The following is a 21,459-nucleotide window of genomic DNA, read 5'->3' on the forward strand; positions in this document are numbered from 1 at the left end:
GTTTTACTTAACTCACGTTCACTGTTCGCTTTGCCAGTCAGAAGAAAAAAAAGAAATACTCTGATGCTCTTAAAGGAAAAGAAGTCAGAGAAAATGTGACACAAGAAGATGCAAGCCCAAGAGAAAATGAGTGGCACTCTGTATGTTAGAGTGGAGGATGAGTCAGGGTTCCCCAGGGAAGCAGAACCAATAGGATGGATCTTCATTTCTTTATCTAGATATACTGATATATCTGTATGTGCACCATAGCTGTGTGTGGAGCTTTATTTGTAGGAATTAGCTCAGGTGATTCTGGGGCCTGGCAAATTTCAAACCTACAAGGCGGTCTGCCAGACTGGAGACCCGGGTGAGAGTTGATTTAGTATAGCCTCAAGTCCGAAGGTAGTCTGGAGGAAGAATTCCTTCTTCCCTGGGGGACCTCAAAGAAGAATGTGCTTCCACACAGACAGGAGGTTAGTGTCGAGGGAGATTTCTAACACAGGGACCTCAGGTAGTTCCTTCAATTCTCCTTTGCCTATCAGGGTATATATTAATAGATGAACCCAGAAGTTTCCTTGCTCCCTGGTAGGTAGACCTGGAAGTTCAAGGAGAATTGGTGGGTCAGTCGGGGCGGGATGAGGGACAGCGGCAATGCCAGGCATCCACGTTTCCTGATCAGAGGCCCCTGCAGAGCTCTTGTACCTCAGCAGACTCTGCCAGTGCGGTGCCTGGAAGGGACGCGTGACCTTTCGTGGACACCAGCGAAGGGTCCCTGGGAATATGACCAGACCAGGCTGCTGAATCGGGCATCTCTGAGAACCCAAACAGCAAGCAAACCAAAGACCTTCTTCAATCTTTATGCAAAAGTATGCTGGGTTCCCTGGGAAGGAGGAGGGGAGAGGGAAGGGAAAAGCAATCCTGAAAGGAAGTTTGAGTTAAAGAATAATTGTACCCCAAAGAGACCTTTTTAAACCAAAGAAGACTGAGTTACCATTGATTGCTAAGTTTAAGTTTTAGCTCTATCATCGAAAATGGGTCTTGGCCATGGCATGTATATATATTTAAGTCTCTGCTCCTCAGTCTCTATTTCCCAAGCAAGTATTATTTTATTTCCTTAACAAGTGTTGTGAGTCTGGCCACACAGAAAGGTCATCTTTCTTGTACATATGGAGAGGCTGAGGGTTCTGGAAATTAAGTGCATGCTGGTCAGTGGAGAAACCGGAACTAGTTGGTTTTCTTTATTACTGTTCCATGGAGTGTGATTGAGGGAGGGGGTGGGATGGAGACAGGAGGGAGAAGATGGGCACAAGTTCATGAAAGAGGTGGAAGAGATGAGTCTGCTGCAAGTATGAGTGGCCTCCTCTGTGTAATTCAGTTGGAGAAGGAAATGGCAACCCACTCCAGTGTTCGTGCCTGGAGAATCCCAGGGATGGAGGAGCCTGGTGGGCTGCCATCTATGGGGTCGCACAGAGTTGGACACGACTGAAGTGACTTAGCATGCATGCATGCATTGGAGAAGGAAATGGCAACCCACTCCAGTACTCTTGCCTGGAAAATCCCATGGACGGAGGAGCCTGGTGGGCTGCAACCCATGGGGTCGCACAGAGTTGGACACGACTGAAGTGACTTAGCATGCATGCATGCATTAGAGAAGGAAATGGCAACCCACTCCAGTGTTCTTGCCTGGAGAATCCCAGGGACGGAGGAGCCTGGTGGGCTGCAACCCATGGGGTCACACAGAGTCGGACGTGACTGAAGCGACTTAGCAGCAGCAGCAGCAGCCGCATGTAACTCAGTGGCCTCTACTGATGAACACGTAACTGGCTGGAAATACTGTTGAGTACTGTGCAGTTGGGTTGGGGTGAGGGTGTATGTTCTCAATGTATTATAATGTCTACATCTCTCATTGGAGGTAGGACTGCCTTCCCTAGGAGACTTCTAGAATTATTTGGGAGGGTGGTTGATTTTGGTTGTCACTAAGGAATGCCATGGGCATTTTATGCGCAGGGTCAGTGTTACTAAACCACCTGCAGTAAGTACATGGAACAGTCCTGAACTAGGAAGCATTGTCTTGCCCTAAATCGTGGTATCATTTGTTGAAGAGTTACTGTCCAGAGCATAGTGACACTCTGAGTCATTGAGCCCTGTCTTTTACAATGTGTGTTTGCAAATTTCAATTTTGTATAAAAAATTAAATGGTTAGCAAGTCTGCTTGGTGTGTGAGGAATTAAAGTCACATCCTTGTGTTATTTTATAGTACTGGCAGTTGTAGCTCTGCTAGAAGATGATGACCAGATACTTGCAACGTAGCAATTATTTTTGACTAAGTTGCAATGAAAAATTAAGAAATATTTGAAGTTTGCTATACAGACAAGATAGTATTTTGCAGTTCAACCATTATTTATCAACCACATATAAGATACTGACCTAAGTGCTTTGGAGGAAATAAAGATGAATCATGAATGGATCCTGTGCTCATGTATTATACATTACAGTTGACTGGGTCATATGGATCCAAATAACTGTAACAGAAAAATGTAAAAAAAGTGGTCTGTTTCATTAAGTATAAAATATTCATGGAATTTCCAAGGCGAGATTTGCTTCTAATTTGGGGAACCAGGGAAGTAAGTGTTTGTGACTGAAGTGTCAACTTTTAAGTGATGATGAGATTCAAGGTGTGGCTTCATTTTGGGTAGCTGTATAGTGAGTGAAACTGATTGGGTTTTCTGCAAGACATTGATTATGTGAAGGGTTTTCTGAGTCCCTCATCTTTTAATTTTATCTTCCATCCCATACAGTATAATATGCTAGACATCTGTATTGTCAGGTTTGTTCTATGTCCTTACTTTTCAAAGTCTGGTATCATATTTTAGGTATTTAATATAAAGTACTGATCAATGGGTCAGATAAGGAGTGTGCAGAAACTTTTTTTTTTAAATGTAAAGGATTTCTTCAGGTAGATGGCATGCTTTGTGTCTTCACAGTGCAGAAAAATGAAATAGAAATGTGTTAGTCCAAATACTGATTTGAAAAGATGGATGTCCTGTCTTTGTTTTGAGTATAACCTTTGGGTCTGAATTCTAGTTTCAGAATTCTGTTTCCTACATACCTATGCCCTGTTCAGTTTACTATAAAGAAATCTTTCCATAAACAGTTCTTGAAAAGATATTCTATTTAAAAGAATTTTAAAGTCAGTGATATTTACCAAGAGGCACTGTGACTCATTTTCACTCTGTGACCAGTGACATCTCATTAGGATAAATGTATTGGTTTATATTACTACATAGTGGAAAAACTGGACTGAATTTGGATCATTTATATTTCTTTAAAGAAAAATGGAATGTAGAATTCACTGGTTCTGAAAACTCCTGACCTTTAGGATGGCCTGCTTTGCTATAGAGTTATATTTAAAGTGAGTATCTTGGTATTCATCCCCTGATTTATGGAAGATGAGCCAGAGTAGGTGTTCTGTTTCACATGCTTGAATTCAGCCCATGGTGAAGATAGTACTGCGGTAGCAGTGTGTCTTTTGGGATGAACATAAATACAGTCAGGAAAGATTGGATTTCAGATGTGAACTTGGAGGTCCAGTGAGAAATGTTGACATTTCTAAAGCTGTTTTGAAATATTATATATTGTTTGACAGAGAAGTAAGACCCAGTATGGAAACTATGGGTGAAAATCAGTTAAAAACTTAAAGCTAATGAAGAAATATGAAACATCTAGAAAAATGTCTAAGTTTCTTTTCACACATTTGACATCTTATTACTATTAATGAACAAATTGCTGATTAAGATAATCTAAATTAAGGTGATTCATCAGAAGGGTATTTTAAACACCTCTCCATAATGTAAAATGTCTTTCTTTCTTTCTTGAGTGATTGCTGCCCTCTAGTGAGATTTTAGTTTTTTTCTCATTTTAAAGTCCCTGTACTAAAATCCTCTTAGTATGGAAATAATTGATCTTAATTTTCAAAATATTCCAAACCTGATAATGTCTAATTCAGTAATATAGTAAACTTTTTATTTTTATTAAGAAAAAATAGTGCGTTTGAAATACAGAATAACCCTTTAATCAGATAGACTAAACATATACAGCAAATTTATGTTGCTGTAGTTGTAAACTTGTACTTTGGTCAAGTCTAATAAATTATCTTATTATGGAGACTGTTATATTTTAAAGAGATAATATATTTTAATTTTTAGTAAAGTGCTTCTAAATAGTTAATACTATGTAAGTATTAGTACTTTTTTTTTTTTTTAGTATTAGTACTTTTAACAAGAACCTTGAACTTTCACATAATCTGATATAAACTTTTGTAGGTATTAGGTTTTTCTGCAATATATTGTCAATTTTTTTTTCTTTAGTTGTGCATGCAGTATTTCCTTGGTTTAAAACCTTTTGGTAAACTATAACATAACATCTTCTTTTGTATCTTTAGTATAAAATAAATTGTAATTAGGTAAAGATTAATTCACTTATATAAATTTTGTTTAAAATTAATATTAGTTTTATTTTTATCCTATGGATTTGATTTTGAAGGTATTCTAAGCATTAAAATAATTAGTACAAATACATAAATTAATTTATCTTTCTAAAACTCTCATTTGGTTTTGTATATTTTACTACTTATTATATTACTAAAAAATATATTGTCTCTTGCCAGTGGTATTGATGCTCTTTTGGAGTTAAAGCCATTTGTAGAAGAAATCCTCCAAGGAAAACCTTTGACTTTGCCCTTTGAAGGGGTTGACACTTTCGGAAATCAGGTTGGATTTGTGAAACTGGCAGAAGGAGATCACATAAACTCACTTTTGGAGATAGCAGGTAAAACAAACAGCGATATACTTACATGAAATCTCATTGTTGAAGAAGAAATTTTTTTCTCCCAATTCTTATAGTAGAGATTTGACATCTTTCAAATTTGGGGCGGGGGGGCCAGTGTAGCCTTATTTTATAAGTGACCTACTTCAGCAGTTGCTTGTGTAGCTAAGTAGCCAAATAAAAGGCCAGAACAGTTACTGTATCTTGATCCTTTGACTCGGGGGAATATGTTGATTCTGGAAGATGATGGACTGGACTCAAGTATTTGTTAGGACTATCCTAATCATAAATCTGAAGGATCCAGTGCTTATCGTGACATATAGCTGGCATTAAGTAAATATTGAATGAGTTAATTAGAAACACCAGTTGCCTGTCCAGAAGCTTGTGGGGATTGTCACCCCGTTGGGAGAGTCGGGAGATGGGTCAGTGGCATTTCCCTCTGTGCCCCGTGTTCCTTCCTGTTTAGGTACCAGTGTCTAAGCAGAAGGCCCGTTGGTGGTGGTGGAAGGTCTGACAGCCCTGGAGAGCATGCTGCTTTGCGCAGCACGGTCGTGAATGTTAGGGAAACTTGTTGTTCAGTCGCTCAGTCATGTCCTAATCTGCAGCCCCATGGGCTGCAGCACATCAGTCTTCCCTGTCCTTCACCACCTCCCAGAGCTTGCTTAAACTCATGTCCATCGAGTTGATGATGCCATCTAACCATCTTGTCCTCTTGTCATCCCCTTCTCCTCCTGCCTTCTCTCTTTCCCAGCATCAGGGTCTTTTCCAGTGAGTGGGCTCTTCTCATCAGGTGGCCAAAGTATTGGAGCTTCAGCTTCAGCATCAGTCCTTCCAATGAATATTCAGGACTGATTTCCTTTAGGATTGACTGGTTTGATTTCCTTTCTGTCCAAGGAATTCTCAAGAGTCTTCTCCAACATCATAGTTTGAAAGCATCAATTCTTTGGCAGTCAGCCTTCTAGGGAAATAGAAGCAGAAAATTATAAAACCTGGAAGAGTGCTTTTTTGAGATGATCCAGAGATCATAGTTTGGGTGTTCGTGTATGTACTGTAAACAATTTTTATTTTTTTCTCTCATGTCAGATCGTTTCATGTCATCCCATTTCAGGTTCAATAATCCTTAATTCATAACACTCTCTCATCATTGCTCCATGCTGGGCTTATTTTTATTTATCTATCTGTCTTAAAATAACATCATCTGGGAATCTACCACCTAAAACACAAGCGAGAACCTTGGTAGTAATCTCACCACATTGTCCTTTTCATCCATCTGTCCTTTGGCCTTCCTTCATTTAAGCTAACCATCATCCTGAAGTCAGAGTTTGTTATTTCTTTGTATTTTCCCAAGTTATATGTGTATTTTTAAGCAGCTTTAACCTTATATTCAATAAAAAGGATCTCATATTGTATGTGATCTTTTGAGACATACTTTTTAGAAAAACTCAATATCATATTGTCTTCATGTAGTTTTTAGTTGCCCATTCAAAATTGCACCTATTTTGGGGAGGAGAGAGGCATGAGGGTCAGATTTCATTTCATTGTGAAGTTTTTCTTTTGTGGAGCAACGTATATATAAATAACAAACAAGCAAGCAGTTAAACAATATTTATGAGTCAAGTAGGACTTAAAATCATCAGTTGGCCAAGGAGAAGGCAACTCCAACAGTTTTGATGGCAAAGCGTTTGGGAACCCATGCCTTCCACTGAACAGACTTAGCTGTTCTTCCTGAACTGCTCTGGAGAGAATGCTAGATTCAGGTCTTTCTTTTTGTAATATAAATATCTCTGAGCTCAAGAAACATTTCTAATTAGTCATTCATTCATTGTTCTTTTAAATAATTCAATGGTTGCTTGCAACATTGAGAATTCCATCCATTCTTAGCACATAGTCTCATAAAAGCAGTTTCCAGTATTGATGAAAGATCCATTGTGTGCAGAGGAATGTGAAATCTCGCCAACTTTAGTTGTGACTATGAGCCCAAGACTGTTGGCTTGTCATTTTAGAAAAGGCCACTGCCCCTGTAATTCCCTTCTAGATGCCAGAGACTGTTTCTTAAAAATATGTATACTTTTCTAAACATTTAAACAAAACATTACAAGAAATGGAAAATGGAGGGAGACTAGCACTCTGTCTCCCTCATATAATCAATTGCTTTTAGCTTTTTTTTTGTGTAAACTGCGCTGTTGCTTTGGATTATATACTTTTTATACAGTTTGAAAGTGAAAGTTGCTCAGTCGTGTCTGACTGTTTGTGACCCCATAGACTGTATAGCATAGTCCATGGGGTTCTCCAGGCCAGAATACTGGAGTGGGTAGCCTTTCCCTTCTCCAGTGGATCTTCCGGACCCGGAAATCATACTGGGGTCTCCTGCATTGCAGGCGGATTCTTTACCAACTGAGCCATCAGGGAAGCCCCCCCTTTTATGCAGTTTAAGGAATCTAAATATTTGAATATGTATATAGAAAATTTCACTGCAGTTTAGTTGCAGCCTTAATTTGTATAATGTCCAGATGTTCAGTATGTGGAATTTTGGTCAGTATTTTACTTCATTAAATTTATTTTTTAAAGAGTGCTTCAATATTAGTATTGTTTTAGTCCAATAGGATCAGTAAAATAATGTCATATTTGTTTTGTGTCATATTTCATAAACTATTTATTCAAATATATTACAACTTTCAGAAGAATATATTCTATTGACCAGGGTAATACATTTCTTAGAAATTGATATAAACTATGTATATATATTAATATGTTTATACCAGTGTATTAAAATCTTACTTGTTCAGCATAATGGAGGCAGACCTAGTTTGACTTAATATAAAGCAGGAAAATTTTTAAAGAACATATATTTAATTATTAAAGTGTTGATAAAGAAGTCCATATTTTGCAGTGAAATTAACTTGAAAAATAGTGAAAATTATAATTCATGAATAGTCTGATTTGTGTAATTTTCATGGAGTTTTTCAATTTTTAAGTTAAAGGAAACAAATTCTTAAAATTCAAACTACACAGTTGGTATGAAAAAAAGACTGAATTTTAGATACTAATATTTGAACTCATTGAAAAATTATAAGATAAAGAATAATTTAGAATTAATATGTAGAATTAAAGAAAGTTATTATACAATTTGAACTAGTAAAGTCTGACTCGATGAGCTACTAGTACCACTAGATGTTTTTGGTAGATGCTGAATGGGCTGAAGAGACCACAACCATCTTTGCACATCGTGGGTAAGTGGCCTTATGGTATTAGCCGCTTGAGGGAGCTGGTAAGATTTAGGCATCCAAGGCTGTGTGTCTGTTTCCTACCTTGACCTTGAATGATCCTGTTTTTCCAGAGTAAAACAGTACCTTCTCCTCTCCTAGCAGTGTACAATAGCTCATACAGCTAAGAAGGTATTGAAAATTATGCATTTATATGTCATTTCTGCACATTTTACAGTGATCAAATTGCACTGAAAGCTTTTTGCATAGAAATGAATATGTGATGATTTCATTCACTTTTTTTTCATGAAATGTAATTTTGTTAAAAAGTATGTTAGATTGAGAGATTGCTAAAAGTTTAGCCTGCCCGGATTATAGTAGTTCTTGCAAATCTTTTTTTTAAATGAGAAGAGTGCTTGGTTAGCATGATAAAAAATTGCAAGTGCACTTATCTCATAAAAGGAGAGATGAAAGTTTTTTAGGATGTTCATTTGAACATTACTCTTTCTCTTACTATGACTATCACATCCCCCAAAGATGGAGAGTATACGCCCTGTGCTTCTTCTTGTGGAGCGTCTGTCCAGGTGCGGGGCTTTTGGACTTCTGACCACTACAGGCAGTTGGACATCCCAGTGGCCCTGCTGACCGTCCTGTTGAATGGCTGGGGCTAAGCTGTCTTCAGGCACATCAGAACACCCTAGCTGCACATCATTTAGAACTAAGCAAAGATGAGCTCTTCTCCCCAGCCAGAATGTCTGAATCACAGATCTGCTTCCTAGAGGACCATCAGAGCCTCTGTCACACGCCCAGCCTCTGTGCAGGCCCCCAGGCACACATCCGCCTATTCTCCCCTTTCATCTCTCTTTTTACCGTTTCTATTGTCCCATAGAGGGGGGAAATTGTTTTTCTTTCTGCCCTCCTAACTTCTCCCCAAGGGACCCTGTCGACTTAGACTGACAACAGATTAGCAAGGGAAAAGCAGCAAGTTTATTAATGTGTCCAGTACACACCCTGTGGGAGAAACCACAATGAAGAGGAACTCAGTGGGGTGGCTAGAATGTGGGCTTAAATGGCATCTTAGCAGAAGAACAATAAACTCGTAGAGAAGCGACAAGACCTCCTCTGTCTTGTCTAAGGGTTCTAGGCTCTCACGGGTGGCAGACTGTGGGGATGTAAATGTGTGGGGTGGGAACAACCAGTGGACTAAGGTTTGTTTGCACAGGTCCACTTTGGCCGTAGGAATTCCCCACGAGAGGGGATTTTTGGCAGTCCTCATTTTTCACAAGTGTCTGCTTTTGTTCAGACAAGGGAAGCTTGGGGAAAGTTTCTTTCCACAGCTATTGATTCTCTTTGTCTCTACTCAAAGTATGCCTTATGCCCAAGTGGTGTATTTCCAGGGGGCATATTCTGATCCCCTATATCTTTTATTTTACTTAATTTTCAATCAAATACTTAAATGGATTTACCTTGTGTGGGGCTTTATTCTAATCATCTTACAAATGTTAATTCTTTTAATCTTAACTCTATGAGACAGGGATGATTGTCATTACCCCCATTTTTCAGTGGGAAACTGAGACACAGAGAGGCTAAATGATGAAGCCAGGACTCAAATCCAAGCAGTCTGGCTCCAGATTCCATGTTCTGTTTTTAAATTGTTATTATTATTTATTATAGTGTATGTGTGATATACAGTACACACAAGGAACAATATTTGGTACAGAATAAATGCTCAGTTAAGAAATGTTAACTATCATTATCATTGTTGTGAAATAGTCTCCAAAAGTATTCCTTTTACTGGTTGTATAATATTCTGTTGCATCATAATTTATTTTACTTTTCCCGTGTTGTTAGGCTTTTTAAAAAAATTTTTTTTTTCATTTATTTTTATTAGTTGGAGGCTAATTACTTTACAATATTGTAGTGGTTTCTGCCATACATTGACATGAATCAGCCATGGATTTACATGTGTTCCCCATCCCGATCCCCCCTCCCGCCTCCCTCTCCATCCCATCCCTCTGGGTCTTCCCAGTGCACCAGGCCTGAGCACTTGTCTCATGCATCCAACCTGGGCTGGTGATCTGTTTCACCCGAGATGATATACATGTTTCGATGCTGTTCTCTCAGATCATCCCACCCTCGCCTTCTCCCATAGAGTCCAAAAGTCTGTTCTATACATCTGTGTCTCTTTTTCTGTCTTGCATATAGGGGTTATTGTTACCATCTTTATAAATTCCATATATATGCATTAGTATACTGTATTGGTCTTTATCTTTCTGGCTTACTTCACTCTGTATAATAGGCTCCAGTTTCATCCATCTCATTAGAACTGATTCAAATGAATTCTTTTTAATGGCTGAGTAATATTCCATGGTGTATATGTACCACAGCTTCCTTATCCATTCGTCTGCTGATGGGCATCTAGGTTGCTTCCATGTCCTGGCTATTATAAACAGTGCTGCGATGAACATTGGGGTGCACGTGTCTCTTGCAGATCTGGTTTCCTCGGTGTATAAGCCCAGGAGTGGGATTGCTGGGTCATATGGCAGTTCTATTTCCAGATTTTTAAGAAATCTCCACACTGTTCTCCATAGCGGCTGTACTAGTTTGCATTCCCACCAACAGTGTAGGAGGGTTCCCTTTTCTCCACACCCTCTCCAGCATTTATTGCTTGTAGACTTTTGGATAGCAGCCATCCTGACTGGCGTGTAATGGTACCTCACTGTGGTTTTGATTTGCGTTTCTCTGATAATGAGTGATGTTGAGCATCTTTTCATGTGTTTGTTAGCCATCTGTATGTCTTCTTTGGAGAAATGTCTGTTTAGATCTTTGGCCCATTTTTTGATTGGGTCATTTATTTTTCTGGAGTTGAGCTGCAGGAGTTGCTTGTCTCTTTTTGAGATTAATCCTTTGTCTTTTGCTTCGTTTGCTTGTTTTTAGGCTTTTTTTTAGCTTGTTGTTGCTTGTTAGGCTTTTTTAAAAAAATTGAGGTACAATTGATATATAACATTATATTTTTTTCTGGTGTTCAGTGTAGTGATTTGGGTTTTGTATATATTGCAAAACGATCACCGTAATAAGCGTAGTTAACATCCATCATCACACAAAGTTACAAATTTTTTTTTCTTGTGATGAGAATGTGTAAGATATACTGTTTTAGCAGCCTTCAGATATGTAAGACACTATTGTTTAACTTAGGCACTATGCTGTATATTACATCTCCAGCACTTATTTTTTTAAGAAGTGAAAGTTTGCATCTTTTGACCTCCTTCAGCCATCTTGCCACTCTCACCAGATCCTCTGTTCTTTATCACTCTGCTCATCTGTTACACTGTAAATTAACAACAGAACTCCTAAGGAGCTTGTGGGAGCACCTTCCTGCCTAGGCTCCAGTCTGAGATCATAGCGTCCTCCTTTCACCAAATGCCTTGCAACATGGAACCCAGAGATGTCACCCACTTTCTCTTAGTTCTCTCTTGCTTCTTCTGTTTTGCCCTGACACAGGCCTTATCTTACTGGTGTTTCACGGTGTCGAGGTTTTGTTACCCTCTCCCTCTCCTTTCTGCAGTTGTCTGAATATTCCTCTTGTGCACTGAGGGCCTCGTTCCCTCTCTTGCTGCCATTCCGTGAGCACAGCCATCCAGCTGTCCTGGCTCAAAGTGAACTGTCCGCCCCTCTGCCCCCAAACTTTTCCCCAACGCAGCCTCAGCCATGATCAGCTGAGTGACTTTAAGCAATATATCTAATTCCTTACTTAATTACCTTATCTGTAGAATGAATATAATTGTAACTATTCTCAAAATATATAACATATGTGAAGTGCTTTGGTATAGTGTTTGGCACATGTACGATGCTAAATAAGATGGTAGCTATTATCATTAGTAAAACATAATAATAATAATTATCCCCACTACTGCCATCACAACTACTACCTTTCTTGAGATCCCTTGCCTTCTTTGACAGTGGCCTCTAATATTCCAGTCCCGCAGTTCATAAGCATAGTGAAATCTTGGGCTCTTCATCTGCCAGAACTACTCTGAGACCTTAAATCAGGTAGGGCTGTTGATTACAGCTTCCCGGACTCCTTGCTTCAGCCCACGGTATCCTGGTGTTCTGGTCTCCGGCTGAAGTCTCCTGTCTTAACTCTGGTTCTCTCTTTTTTGCTCACTGTGCTTCAGTTACACTGCTTCATGTCAGTGGGAAAGGAATTGAATAAATGCAAAAAATAAAAAAAACAGATGAAATTGTATTACTTAGGATTATGTATCTTTATTATTAATTTTGTTGTTCTTTATATAGCACAGTCTCCTTGTGTTTAAAATACATGCTAAAAACTTATTCCTCTGACAATTTGCTTCTTTAGCTGAGGTGAATTATATTATTCAGGGAGCATTTTTAGCTGACTTTTGAAGGATATCTGATGTATTTGCTATGTGCTTTTCTTTTCAGTGATTGAAATCACTAAATAGTGCTTTTCTATTCAGTGATTATAGGATTGATTCCTCCTGTGGTACTAGGAGGAATCGAACAGTTTCTTAAAATATTCATAAACTTCTCTTCTGGAACATGAGTTAACATAAATGAAAAATGACGTGGTTTTCAACATTAGCAAAAGCTTTTCTGATCTCAAGAATAGTATTTCTGAAACTATTACCCAGTACTCTGGCTAAGCAATAGATTATGCTATTAGTTATATGAAATCAATACTAAGAAGTATAAAAAATGCCAAATGAAGGTGGCCTTTCCCCCCTTATTTCTATCCTCGTAGAGAATATACTGTGTTGAAAAAAACACATTAGTAGAAATGAAATGTGCTTTGTGACAAGTATTATTTAAGCCAGTATTGTGAATAGATACCCATCAAGGTCCAGGGAATAATGAGAACTGTTGAGTCAAAATTTGATGTTACTGAAGCCAATAATTTAGAAAATTTCATTTCTTTAGAATCAATTGAACATAATGGTATATGAATAAAATAATATGTAACAATGAATATAGAGAGTTAATGAACCATACAAATGCCTACTGTTTTGATTTCTGTTAACAAATCCCTGTATTTCTTGTATTTTTTCCTTGTAGCTCTTGTATTTTTTGATAATTCTTAGCATTAAGCCTTTCTCCTTATTGGGCTAAAATCTGTCCCCTGAGACCATAAGCTCCATGAAAGCAGGGACATGCTTGCTGTCTTCAAGACATTATGCATCTGACAAATGTGGGAGCTGCTTAGTAACTAACTGAACAAATAAATTTTACCTTTTACACCTTCGTGCCATTTTTGTTTTGAAGGCTGGTTTGAACATGTTGCTAATCTGCCATCTGAAGTTCTTCTATGTGGTAATTCTTCAAATACTTGAAGAGTTAGAAAATATGCCCTCATCTCTTTAGTCTCTTTAGTTAAATTTTGGGAGTTTAGTAAGTTTGTTCATCATGGAATATATTAAACCCTAGGACATTGCGAATGTTTGACTATTTTTGAGCAATAAAAATGACTTTTATGATATTCAGTTTAATGTTTTAATTTTAAGTATTTATTTAAAAATTTTTTTAGTTCTGTTTAAAACAGTTGAGAATATGTCAGAAGAGAGAGGATCAAAGCTGTGATGTGATGGGGTAGTTGAGAAAGGATATACCTGTTTGTGATTTATATGACGGCTTCCCTGGTGGCTCAGTAGTAAAGAATCCACCTGCAATGCGGGAGAACTGAGTTCGATCCCTGTGTTGGGAAGCTCCCCTGGAGGAGGAAATGGCAACCCACTCCAGGATTTTTGTGTGGAGAATCCCATGGACAGAGGAGCCTGGCGGGCTACAATCTACGCAGTCGCAAAACTGTCGGACATAAGTTAGTGACTAAACAACAAAAGCAATTTACAGGAACTAAAAGATGGTAAGTTAATTATAACAGTCCAGGCAAACTTTGTCTTATTGCTCTTCATTTTATTGTGCTTCACATGCTCTGGCCTTGTTTCTCTTTGCTTTACAAATTGAGGGTCGATGGTGACCTTGTGTGAGCACGTCCATCAGGGACACTTTTCTGACGTTTGCTCACTTAGTGTCTGTATGTCACATTTTGATAATTCTGTCAATATTTCAAACTTTTCATGATTATGTTTGTTACAGTAACCTGTGGTCAGTGACCTTCGGGGTGCGGTGAGCCACGCCCACATAAGGCAGCCAAGTGAATAAATGTATGTTCTGACTGCCCGGCTGACCTGCCGTTTCCCCATCTCTCCCTCACTCTGCGGGCCTCCCTGGTCCTTGAACAGAATAATGTTGAAATTAAGCCAGTTAATAATCCTACAGTGGCCTCTGAGTGTTCAAGTGAAAGGAAGAGTTAATCAATATGGCAGATTTTATTCTTTTTTTTTCTCATTTATTTTTATTAGTTGGAGGCTAATTACTTTACAAAGATTTCACTCTTATTTGAAGTAATTGTCATAGCCGCCCCAACCTTCGGCAGCCACCACGCTGATCAGTCAGCAGCCATCAACTTCATAGCAAGACCCTTACTAGCAAAGAAATGACTACTCTCTGAAGGCTCAGATGGTGGTTAGCTGTTTTTAACAATAAAGTAGGGTAAATATAACTTTTATACGTCCCCTCAAATTTGTGTGACTCTGTTGTGATACTTGCTTTATTGTGGTGGTTTGGAACTGAACTGTCAGAATCTCCAGGGCACACCCATGATTGTTACAAATACAGTCTTCTTTAACACGTGTGTTTGCTGGGGGGACCGCTGTCTTTGTTTAGGCTGCCCAGCATCTAGACTCTTCCTGCATCGGTCATGTCACATACCTTCTTTCACAGGTTTTGCTTTCTCAGTTCTACATCATCTTGCTTTGGCCCAGACTTTGAGTCAGAAGCTAGCAACTTGAGCAAAAAAAGGACTGTGCAGAATCCATTCTGGGGATAGGTGGTGTCGTCACTGTCGAAGACAGGTGGCAGGGTTCTCGCCCTTCGTGTGTGTGTGTGTGTGTGTGTGTGTGTGTATGTGTGTGTGCGTGCACACGCACGCGTGGCTTCAGTAATACCAACTGGGAGAGGTTATGGTGTCTCTGGACTATAACGGGGGACATCTTGGCTTCCTGGCCTTCCAGCCTGGGACTTTAGTCCTCCCAGTGTTATTATATAAATTCCTTTCCTGCTTACCTCAGCCAAAACTGTTATCTGTTGGTTTCAGTTAAGAATTAATGTTTTCTTGGTCTTTTAATGGTCTATTGCTTAACCTTTTTTTATTACCATAGAGGAGATGGGAAAAATCATGTGGTGGCAGTGAGTCGCAGTGAAGGGTTTTTAGGGCATGCCCTAAACTTACAAAGTGTGATCAAAACATCATAGGTAGCACATAGGAGCATTTGGTAGATATTAGACAAAATAACAAAGTAAGATTCTGAAAATGCAGTGAAATAGTATTTTGAACTATTGAATTTTTACCTGTGTGTTTCTTCTTCCGTAGCTTTTATGCCTCGCCTCCCTCTAAGCAGTGGCACTTAACGTGTTCAGAAGAGAGACTACAGCAGAAAAAATAGAGAAAGGACTTTGAAGTTTCAGCAACTAAGCATAACGGTGTTTTTTCCTGCCCCAGTGCTAGGAAAGTTTCCCTTTTTTTGGATGAAGAAGAGAGTTAGAGGCCAAACTAGAGTGTGAATTCTTGTCCCTCCATCATCCTGTGAATGAAGCAACAAAATCCACACAAGGCTGAGAGTAGGAGGGACCTGTGCTTTGATTCTGAGACATGTCCGCAGAGGCAGCAAAGCCAGAATTCCCCGTGCCCTCAGAGTGGTGCTGAAGCTAGGATGACCTGTGCGATGGATGGCAGTGGAGTATTCTTATCCATTCCGCCTTGGCCTCGGGGAATTCTTTCTCTTTGTGTTCAAGGGTAGCGGAAGGGTGGAAAGGATCCTCAGCTCCATTGAGTTTATGAGTTCGTGAGCAATAGAGTGAAATCTCGTGTACCCAAGAATAGTTACAGAAAATAACTATATATGGGAACAAGGAAGCCTCCAGCTTCCAAAACCAAGCCTGGGGACTTCCCTGGTTGTCCAGTGGCTAAGACCCTGTGCTCTCAATGCAGAAGGCCTGGCTTCCATCCCTGGTCGGAACTAGATCCTGCATGCCACAAGCAAGAATTTGCATGCTGTAACCAGAGATTCCATGTGCTGCAACAAAGACTGACTATCCTGCATGCTGCAGCTAAGACCTGGCACAGCTAATAAAGAAATAAAATATTAAAAAAAAACTCAAGCCTGCTACATGCCTCCCCCGCTCTAAATACTCTGACACCCCGTTTGGCTGTCTTCCCTTCAACTAATACAGCCCCAGGGAAAGAGAGGAGCCCTTTGAGTCTCCGAAACCTCAATTTCTTCCATCAGGAAGTAATGTATTTTCCAGCTGAAATATGGCTGACTGAAGAAAGTCACTATCATACATAAATTTCCCTTGCTTAAAACACTCAAAATTTTCTACCATACTGAGAATACAATCTGAAGGTCTTATTTACCATGCTTCCTAAGGCCCCTGACCGCTTCTCTAAACCTATTTCTTACCTCTTCCCCACGCCTCCCACTCTGCTCCAGTTACCGACCCTTTTTTATTGCTCTTCGGCTGCTCACCGCTCTTCACTCTGAAAGCTGTGCCTTCTGCTGTGAGCTCCTTTGCCCTAGAAGCATACACGATTCTCTTCTCCAGGTGGCTTCTTGAATGTCTCACCTTCAGAACAGGATTTCCAGACCACCTTCTCTAAAATAGCACACCCCTTTTCTACCACAGCACTTTGCATACCCCTATCACTTTACTTTTCTTTGTATCACTTATTGATTCCTGATGCTGTGTGTTTATTTGTGGCTCTCTCTCTATCTGTCTTTATATATATATATATAGATATGGATGCTCCATGAGGACAGAGGGTTTATTTTGTCCTTTGTATCCCCAGCACCCAGAACAGTATCTGGTGTGTCTTTTATTTTTAAGGATACATTTCCTTGAATCATTAGATCATCTTTCATTAAGTTCATGATTTTAACTGTTAGAAAAATTAGGACATATTTAACATTGATAAGATTTAGCTGAACTTAAAAAGGACCGTTTCTCACAATATTTAGATTGAATGTGGTCTTCTTTGAGATTCAAAGGTTTATTCTGTGTCCTATGTTTTACCAGTTTCCATTTGAAAAAAAATTACTTTTGGCTCTTCTGGGTCTTCATTGCTGTGTGCGGGCTTTCTCTAGTCGTGGTGGGCGGGAGCTCCTCTAGTTGCAGTGGGCAGGCTTCTCGTTGTGATGGCTTCTTGTTGCAAAGCCCAGACTCCAGGCACGCAAGCTCAGAAGTTGTGGCGTACAGGCTTAGTTGCTCCTTGGCATGTGGGATTTTCCCAGACCAGAGATCGAACCCACATCTCCTGCATTGGCAGGCAGATTCTTAACCACTGGGCCAGCAGGGAAGTCCTATAGTTTCCATTTTTTAAAAATGGACATTATTGGTGGGATTATTTCTACTGAAGGGACCCTATGCAAGTTTTTTGATCATTGATTTTCAGACTTTTTTTTTTGGTATATGTTGCAGTTCTTTAAAAAAAAACATGAAATGGTACTCAACGTGTAGAACGAGGGAATGTCTCTGATTGAAACCAGTGTGTGTAGGTGTGGTGGGAGATGGCAGAATCCCCCGCCTTCCTCTTCGCCTTGAAGCTGTAGAGGCAGCTTCTGTGCCCTTCTCTGCCCCCTGCGTTCAAGCTGAGGTTTCAACCAGCTTGAGGCATGACCAGGGTAGAAATTAGGGCACCTGGATTTCACTTCCTTCTCTCCTGCTCACAAGGAGTGGGACCTTGAGCATCAGTTTCTTACGTTTCAGTTTTCATGCTTTTAAAATTGACTTATGCATTAGCCCTGATTTTAAGATAAAGAGACCAAATTCTAAGTTGTTTACTGAAGGTCTGTGAAAGGGATGGATTTTTCACGTGTCTGGCAAAGTGATCTCCCCTCTTACCTGTGCAGTCTACAGTGATGCTTGTGCACATGTAGCAATCGTATATTGCTCATGTATTGTCAGTTTGTTACCATGATTATTTTTAAACTTTTTATTCAAAAGCAATGCATGTTCATTATAATCATTCATACAATTAAAGAGGTATAAAGAAAGCATTACTATTCTCTCCTACCTCTATTCAATCTCAACTTCTATCCTAAAGTATTCTATACTATTCTGTGCTAATAAAAATAAAAATATATAGAATTTATTTTCTTTGTCTTTTTAAATATTTTATTTAAAAATTGTTTTATTGAGGTATAGTTGATTTAAAGTGTTGTATTAATTTCTACTATATAGCAAAGTGATTCAGTTATGCACATATATTCTTTTCCATTATGATTTATCACAGGATGTTGAATATAGTTCCCTGTGCTATACGGTAGATCCTTATTGTTTCTTCATCTGTCTTTTAAATCATGGAATCATGTTTCAGATATAGTAACCATGCAGTTTGCCTTTTTCTTTTCCTTTTTTTTGCTTAATAGGTGCCACAGATGTCTTTTCAGGTTAATATATGTAACTTGAATGCATTCTTTTGATTATAGCAGTTTTTAGTATGCATGTGTGCATGCTTAGTCACTCAGTTGTGTCTGACTCTTTGTGACCCATGGGACTGTAGCCCACCAGGCTCCTCTGTCCATGGGATTCTCCAGGCAAGAACACTGGAGTGTGGGTTGTCATGGCCTCCTCCAGGGGATCTTCCAGACCCAGGGATCAAACTGGCATCTCCTGCGTCTCCTGCATTGGCAGGGAAGTCTTTACCACTCTACCACCTGGAAAACCCAATAGCACCCATTTCTTTATTGTTGAAGGTTGTTTTCAGCATGTGATAACTCAAGCAATGTTAAATATCTTTTATATAGAATCTTACGTATTGGTACTTTTGTTTATTTTGTGTTTTGCTAATACTGGAATTGCTGTCAAAATGCTTGTGCAGCTTAAATTTTAGTAGTTGCTGCCCAGATTACCTCCCTGTGTGGCTCTGGCAGCTCTCGCTGTCCAGCAGACATTAGTTCTTCCAGTATCTCCTCTACTTCTCTTCCCTCTTTTTCAGGGAACTCCGCTTGCACACGTATTAGGCAACTTAAGTTGCCTCACGTCTCACTGATGAGCTATTTTTTTTGTTGTTGTTTTCCTTTTTTCCTCTGTTTTATTTCAGGTGGTTTTTATTGTCATGTCTCCCAAGCTCACTATTTTGGTGTTGGCGTTCTGTAGCGTCTCATCTATTTTTCCCAGACCTTGCAGTTTTTAACCTCTAAAAGTTTCATGTGGGTCTTTTTGATCACTAGCATGTCTCAACTTTTTAAACATAAAGAATACAATTAGAATAACTGCTTGGAAGCCCTCACCTGCTCATTCTAACATCTATGTTAGTTCTGAGTGGCTTTTGATTCATCGATTTATTTCTTCTTCGTGGGTCATATTTTCCTGTTTGTTACGTGCCTGTTTGTCCGATACCAGGCACTTGTGGGGTGCTGGATGGTTTTGTCTTTCTATAATTATACTTGGACTTGTGCTGGGACACAACTAAATTACTGTGAAACAGGTTTTTCCTCTTGAGTTTTGCTTCTAATATTTGTTAGGAGAGATTAGAGCAGTACTAGGCCAGAGCTTATTTTTCCTTTCGAGGCAAAATCAGTGGAAATTATTCTTCCCATTGTCCCATGCATCTTGAGGCTTTCCAGTCTGGCTGATGGGAACAGACACAATTCCTGGTCCTGGGTGAGAGCTGGCAGTGTTCCCTCTAACCCTTTGGAATGTGGTTTTCAGCTTCAGGTCCTTCGCTCCCCTACCCCTGCTGGTCACTTCTCGGCTGAATCCGCTAGGGGGAGGCCTTGCAGATCTCTGGCGTTTTCTCTCTGTGCGGCCCTCACTTCTCTGGCGCTCTGTCCCATGAGCTCCAGATGCCTTGGTCTTTCTACTGTTGGGTTTTTTTCCTGAACCTAGTGTGATGACTGGGCTCCATCTGGGTTTATCTTCCTTGAACAGCCTAGACACCCAGAGATGTAAGCTGGTCAATCAAAGGGCTCACCTTGTTTTTTTCTCACCTCTAAGGGTCACTCACCTTCATTGCCAGATGTACAGTGTCTTACAAACCATTGTTTCATAGATTTTGTCCTTTTTTTTCCAGTCGTTTCAGATGGGAGGGTAAATCAGGTTCCTGTTTTTCTGTCTTGGTTAGAAGCAGAAGTTTTGGATATGAGGAGTTACAGATAAACTAGTCCTTTATATATATATGGGCGCCACTGGGATATTGCCTGAAATCAGCATCATATCATCAGTTATTTTATTTATTAAATATTTCCTTTTCCACTTGTTGCTTTTGTGTGCTTTGCCCAAAGTTTTTTTTTTTTTTTTCAATTTATGTTTTTAAATCTTTAGTTGGAGGGTAATTGCTTTACAAAGTTGTGTTGATTTCTGCTGTATGCCAGACTTTGACATTATTGCAGATTTAACCATCATAATGTATTTGGCATCACACATGTTGTAGTTTTTCCTCTCTTAAAAATAATTTCCTAAGCCAGTTTATTTCCTTCGTTGTAGAATAATTTATTTTTTGAGTTGCCATTTTTGTGATTAAAGACAGCCAGAGTAGCATTTTTTGTTTACATTTGACTTTTATTGGAGTATAGTTGATTTACATTGTTGTAAATCAATTAGTTTCAGCAGCAGGATTCAATTATACATATGTTTATTCCTTTTTAGATTCTTTTCTCATATAGGATATCATATAGTAGAATTTTTATGCTGCTTTTTATTTTCTTCAGATGCTGCAAAAAGGACGTTTCAAGAAAAAGGTATCTTGGCAGGAGAAAGCAGAACTTTTAAGCCTCATTTGACCTTCATGAAATTGTCCAAGTCACCATGGCTCTGGAAGAAGGTGAGTGGACATTTTATTATCAGCCTTGTTTTACCACCCGCAACATGAGTGACATTCGTAGTGGTTTTCGACACCCCTGCCACTGTTGCCCCTGGGATTCCAGTCGGATTTGGTTCCGACTCCCAAGGATGCTGAGTTGGCTCATGGGGCCCCTGGAGGCCATTGCTGCTGTCTCCTCCTTTGCCTCCGTGGCTGTTAGCTGCACACTCTGACCATCACCTACTGCTGCTTCGTCTGTTGCCACATCTTGCTTCATCCCTTGAAAAGCCTTGGGGGGCGGAGCCAGAGTTGGGTTTTGCTGCGTTCCTTTCTTCTGATTGTTTGCAGCCTGCTGGCTTCAAAGCTTCCTCCACTGGCCTGCGTACACCGGTGCTGCTGCCTGTAGCTGGGTTCTTCAAGGTGGGACATGCTCTGCCCCCTCCCCTCTTTTATGTTGCTCTTTGGAAGTTTCTACAAAGCCTCTGCTCACTAAGCAGTTGTCTCCGCTGAGGGTTTGGAGCAGGTGTCGCAGGGACTGAGCGAGGGATAACAGGAGGGCCGCCCTCCCTAGCT

The 21,459-nt window shown here is 39.6% G+C and overlaps 1 protein-coding gene across 3 annotated transcripts in view; it reads left to right on the forward strand.

Annotated features, from left to right (window-relative positions):
* The window catches only part of AKAP7 (A-kinase anchoring protein 7), a 134,909-nt gene that overhangs the window by 21,946 nt on the left and 91,504 nt on the right, over positions 1-21,459 (forward strand). For all 3 annotated transcript variants that reach the window (XM_043457293.1, XM_043457292.1, XM_043457291.1), the window contains exons 5-6: positions 4,646-4,806; positions 20,795-20,907. In XM_043457293.1, the coding sequence (XP_043313228.1) occupies positions 4,646-4,806; positions 20,795-20,907 (274 nt within the window). The remainder of the gene's footprint in view (positions 1-4,645; positions 4,807-20,794; positions 20,908-21,459) is intronic.

The sequence above is a fragment of the Cervus canadensis genome, chromosome 33 (genome assembly GCF_019320065.1).
Source record: "Cervus canadensis isolate Bull #8, Minnesota chromosome 33, ASM1932006v1, whole genome shotgun sequence".
NCBI lineage: Eukaryota > Metazoa > Chordata > Mammalia > Artiodactyla > Cervidae > Cervus > Cervus canadensis.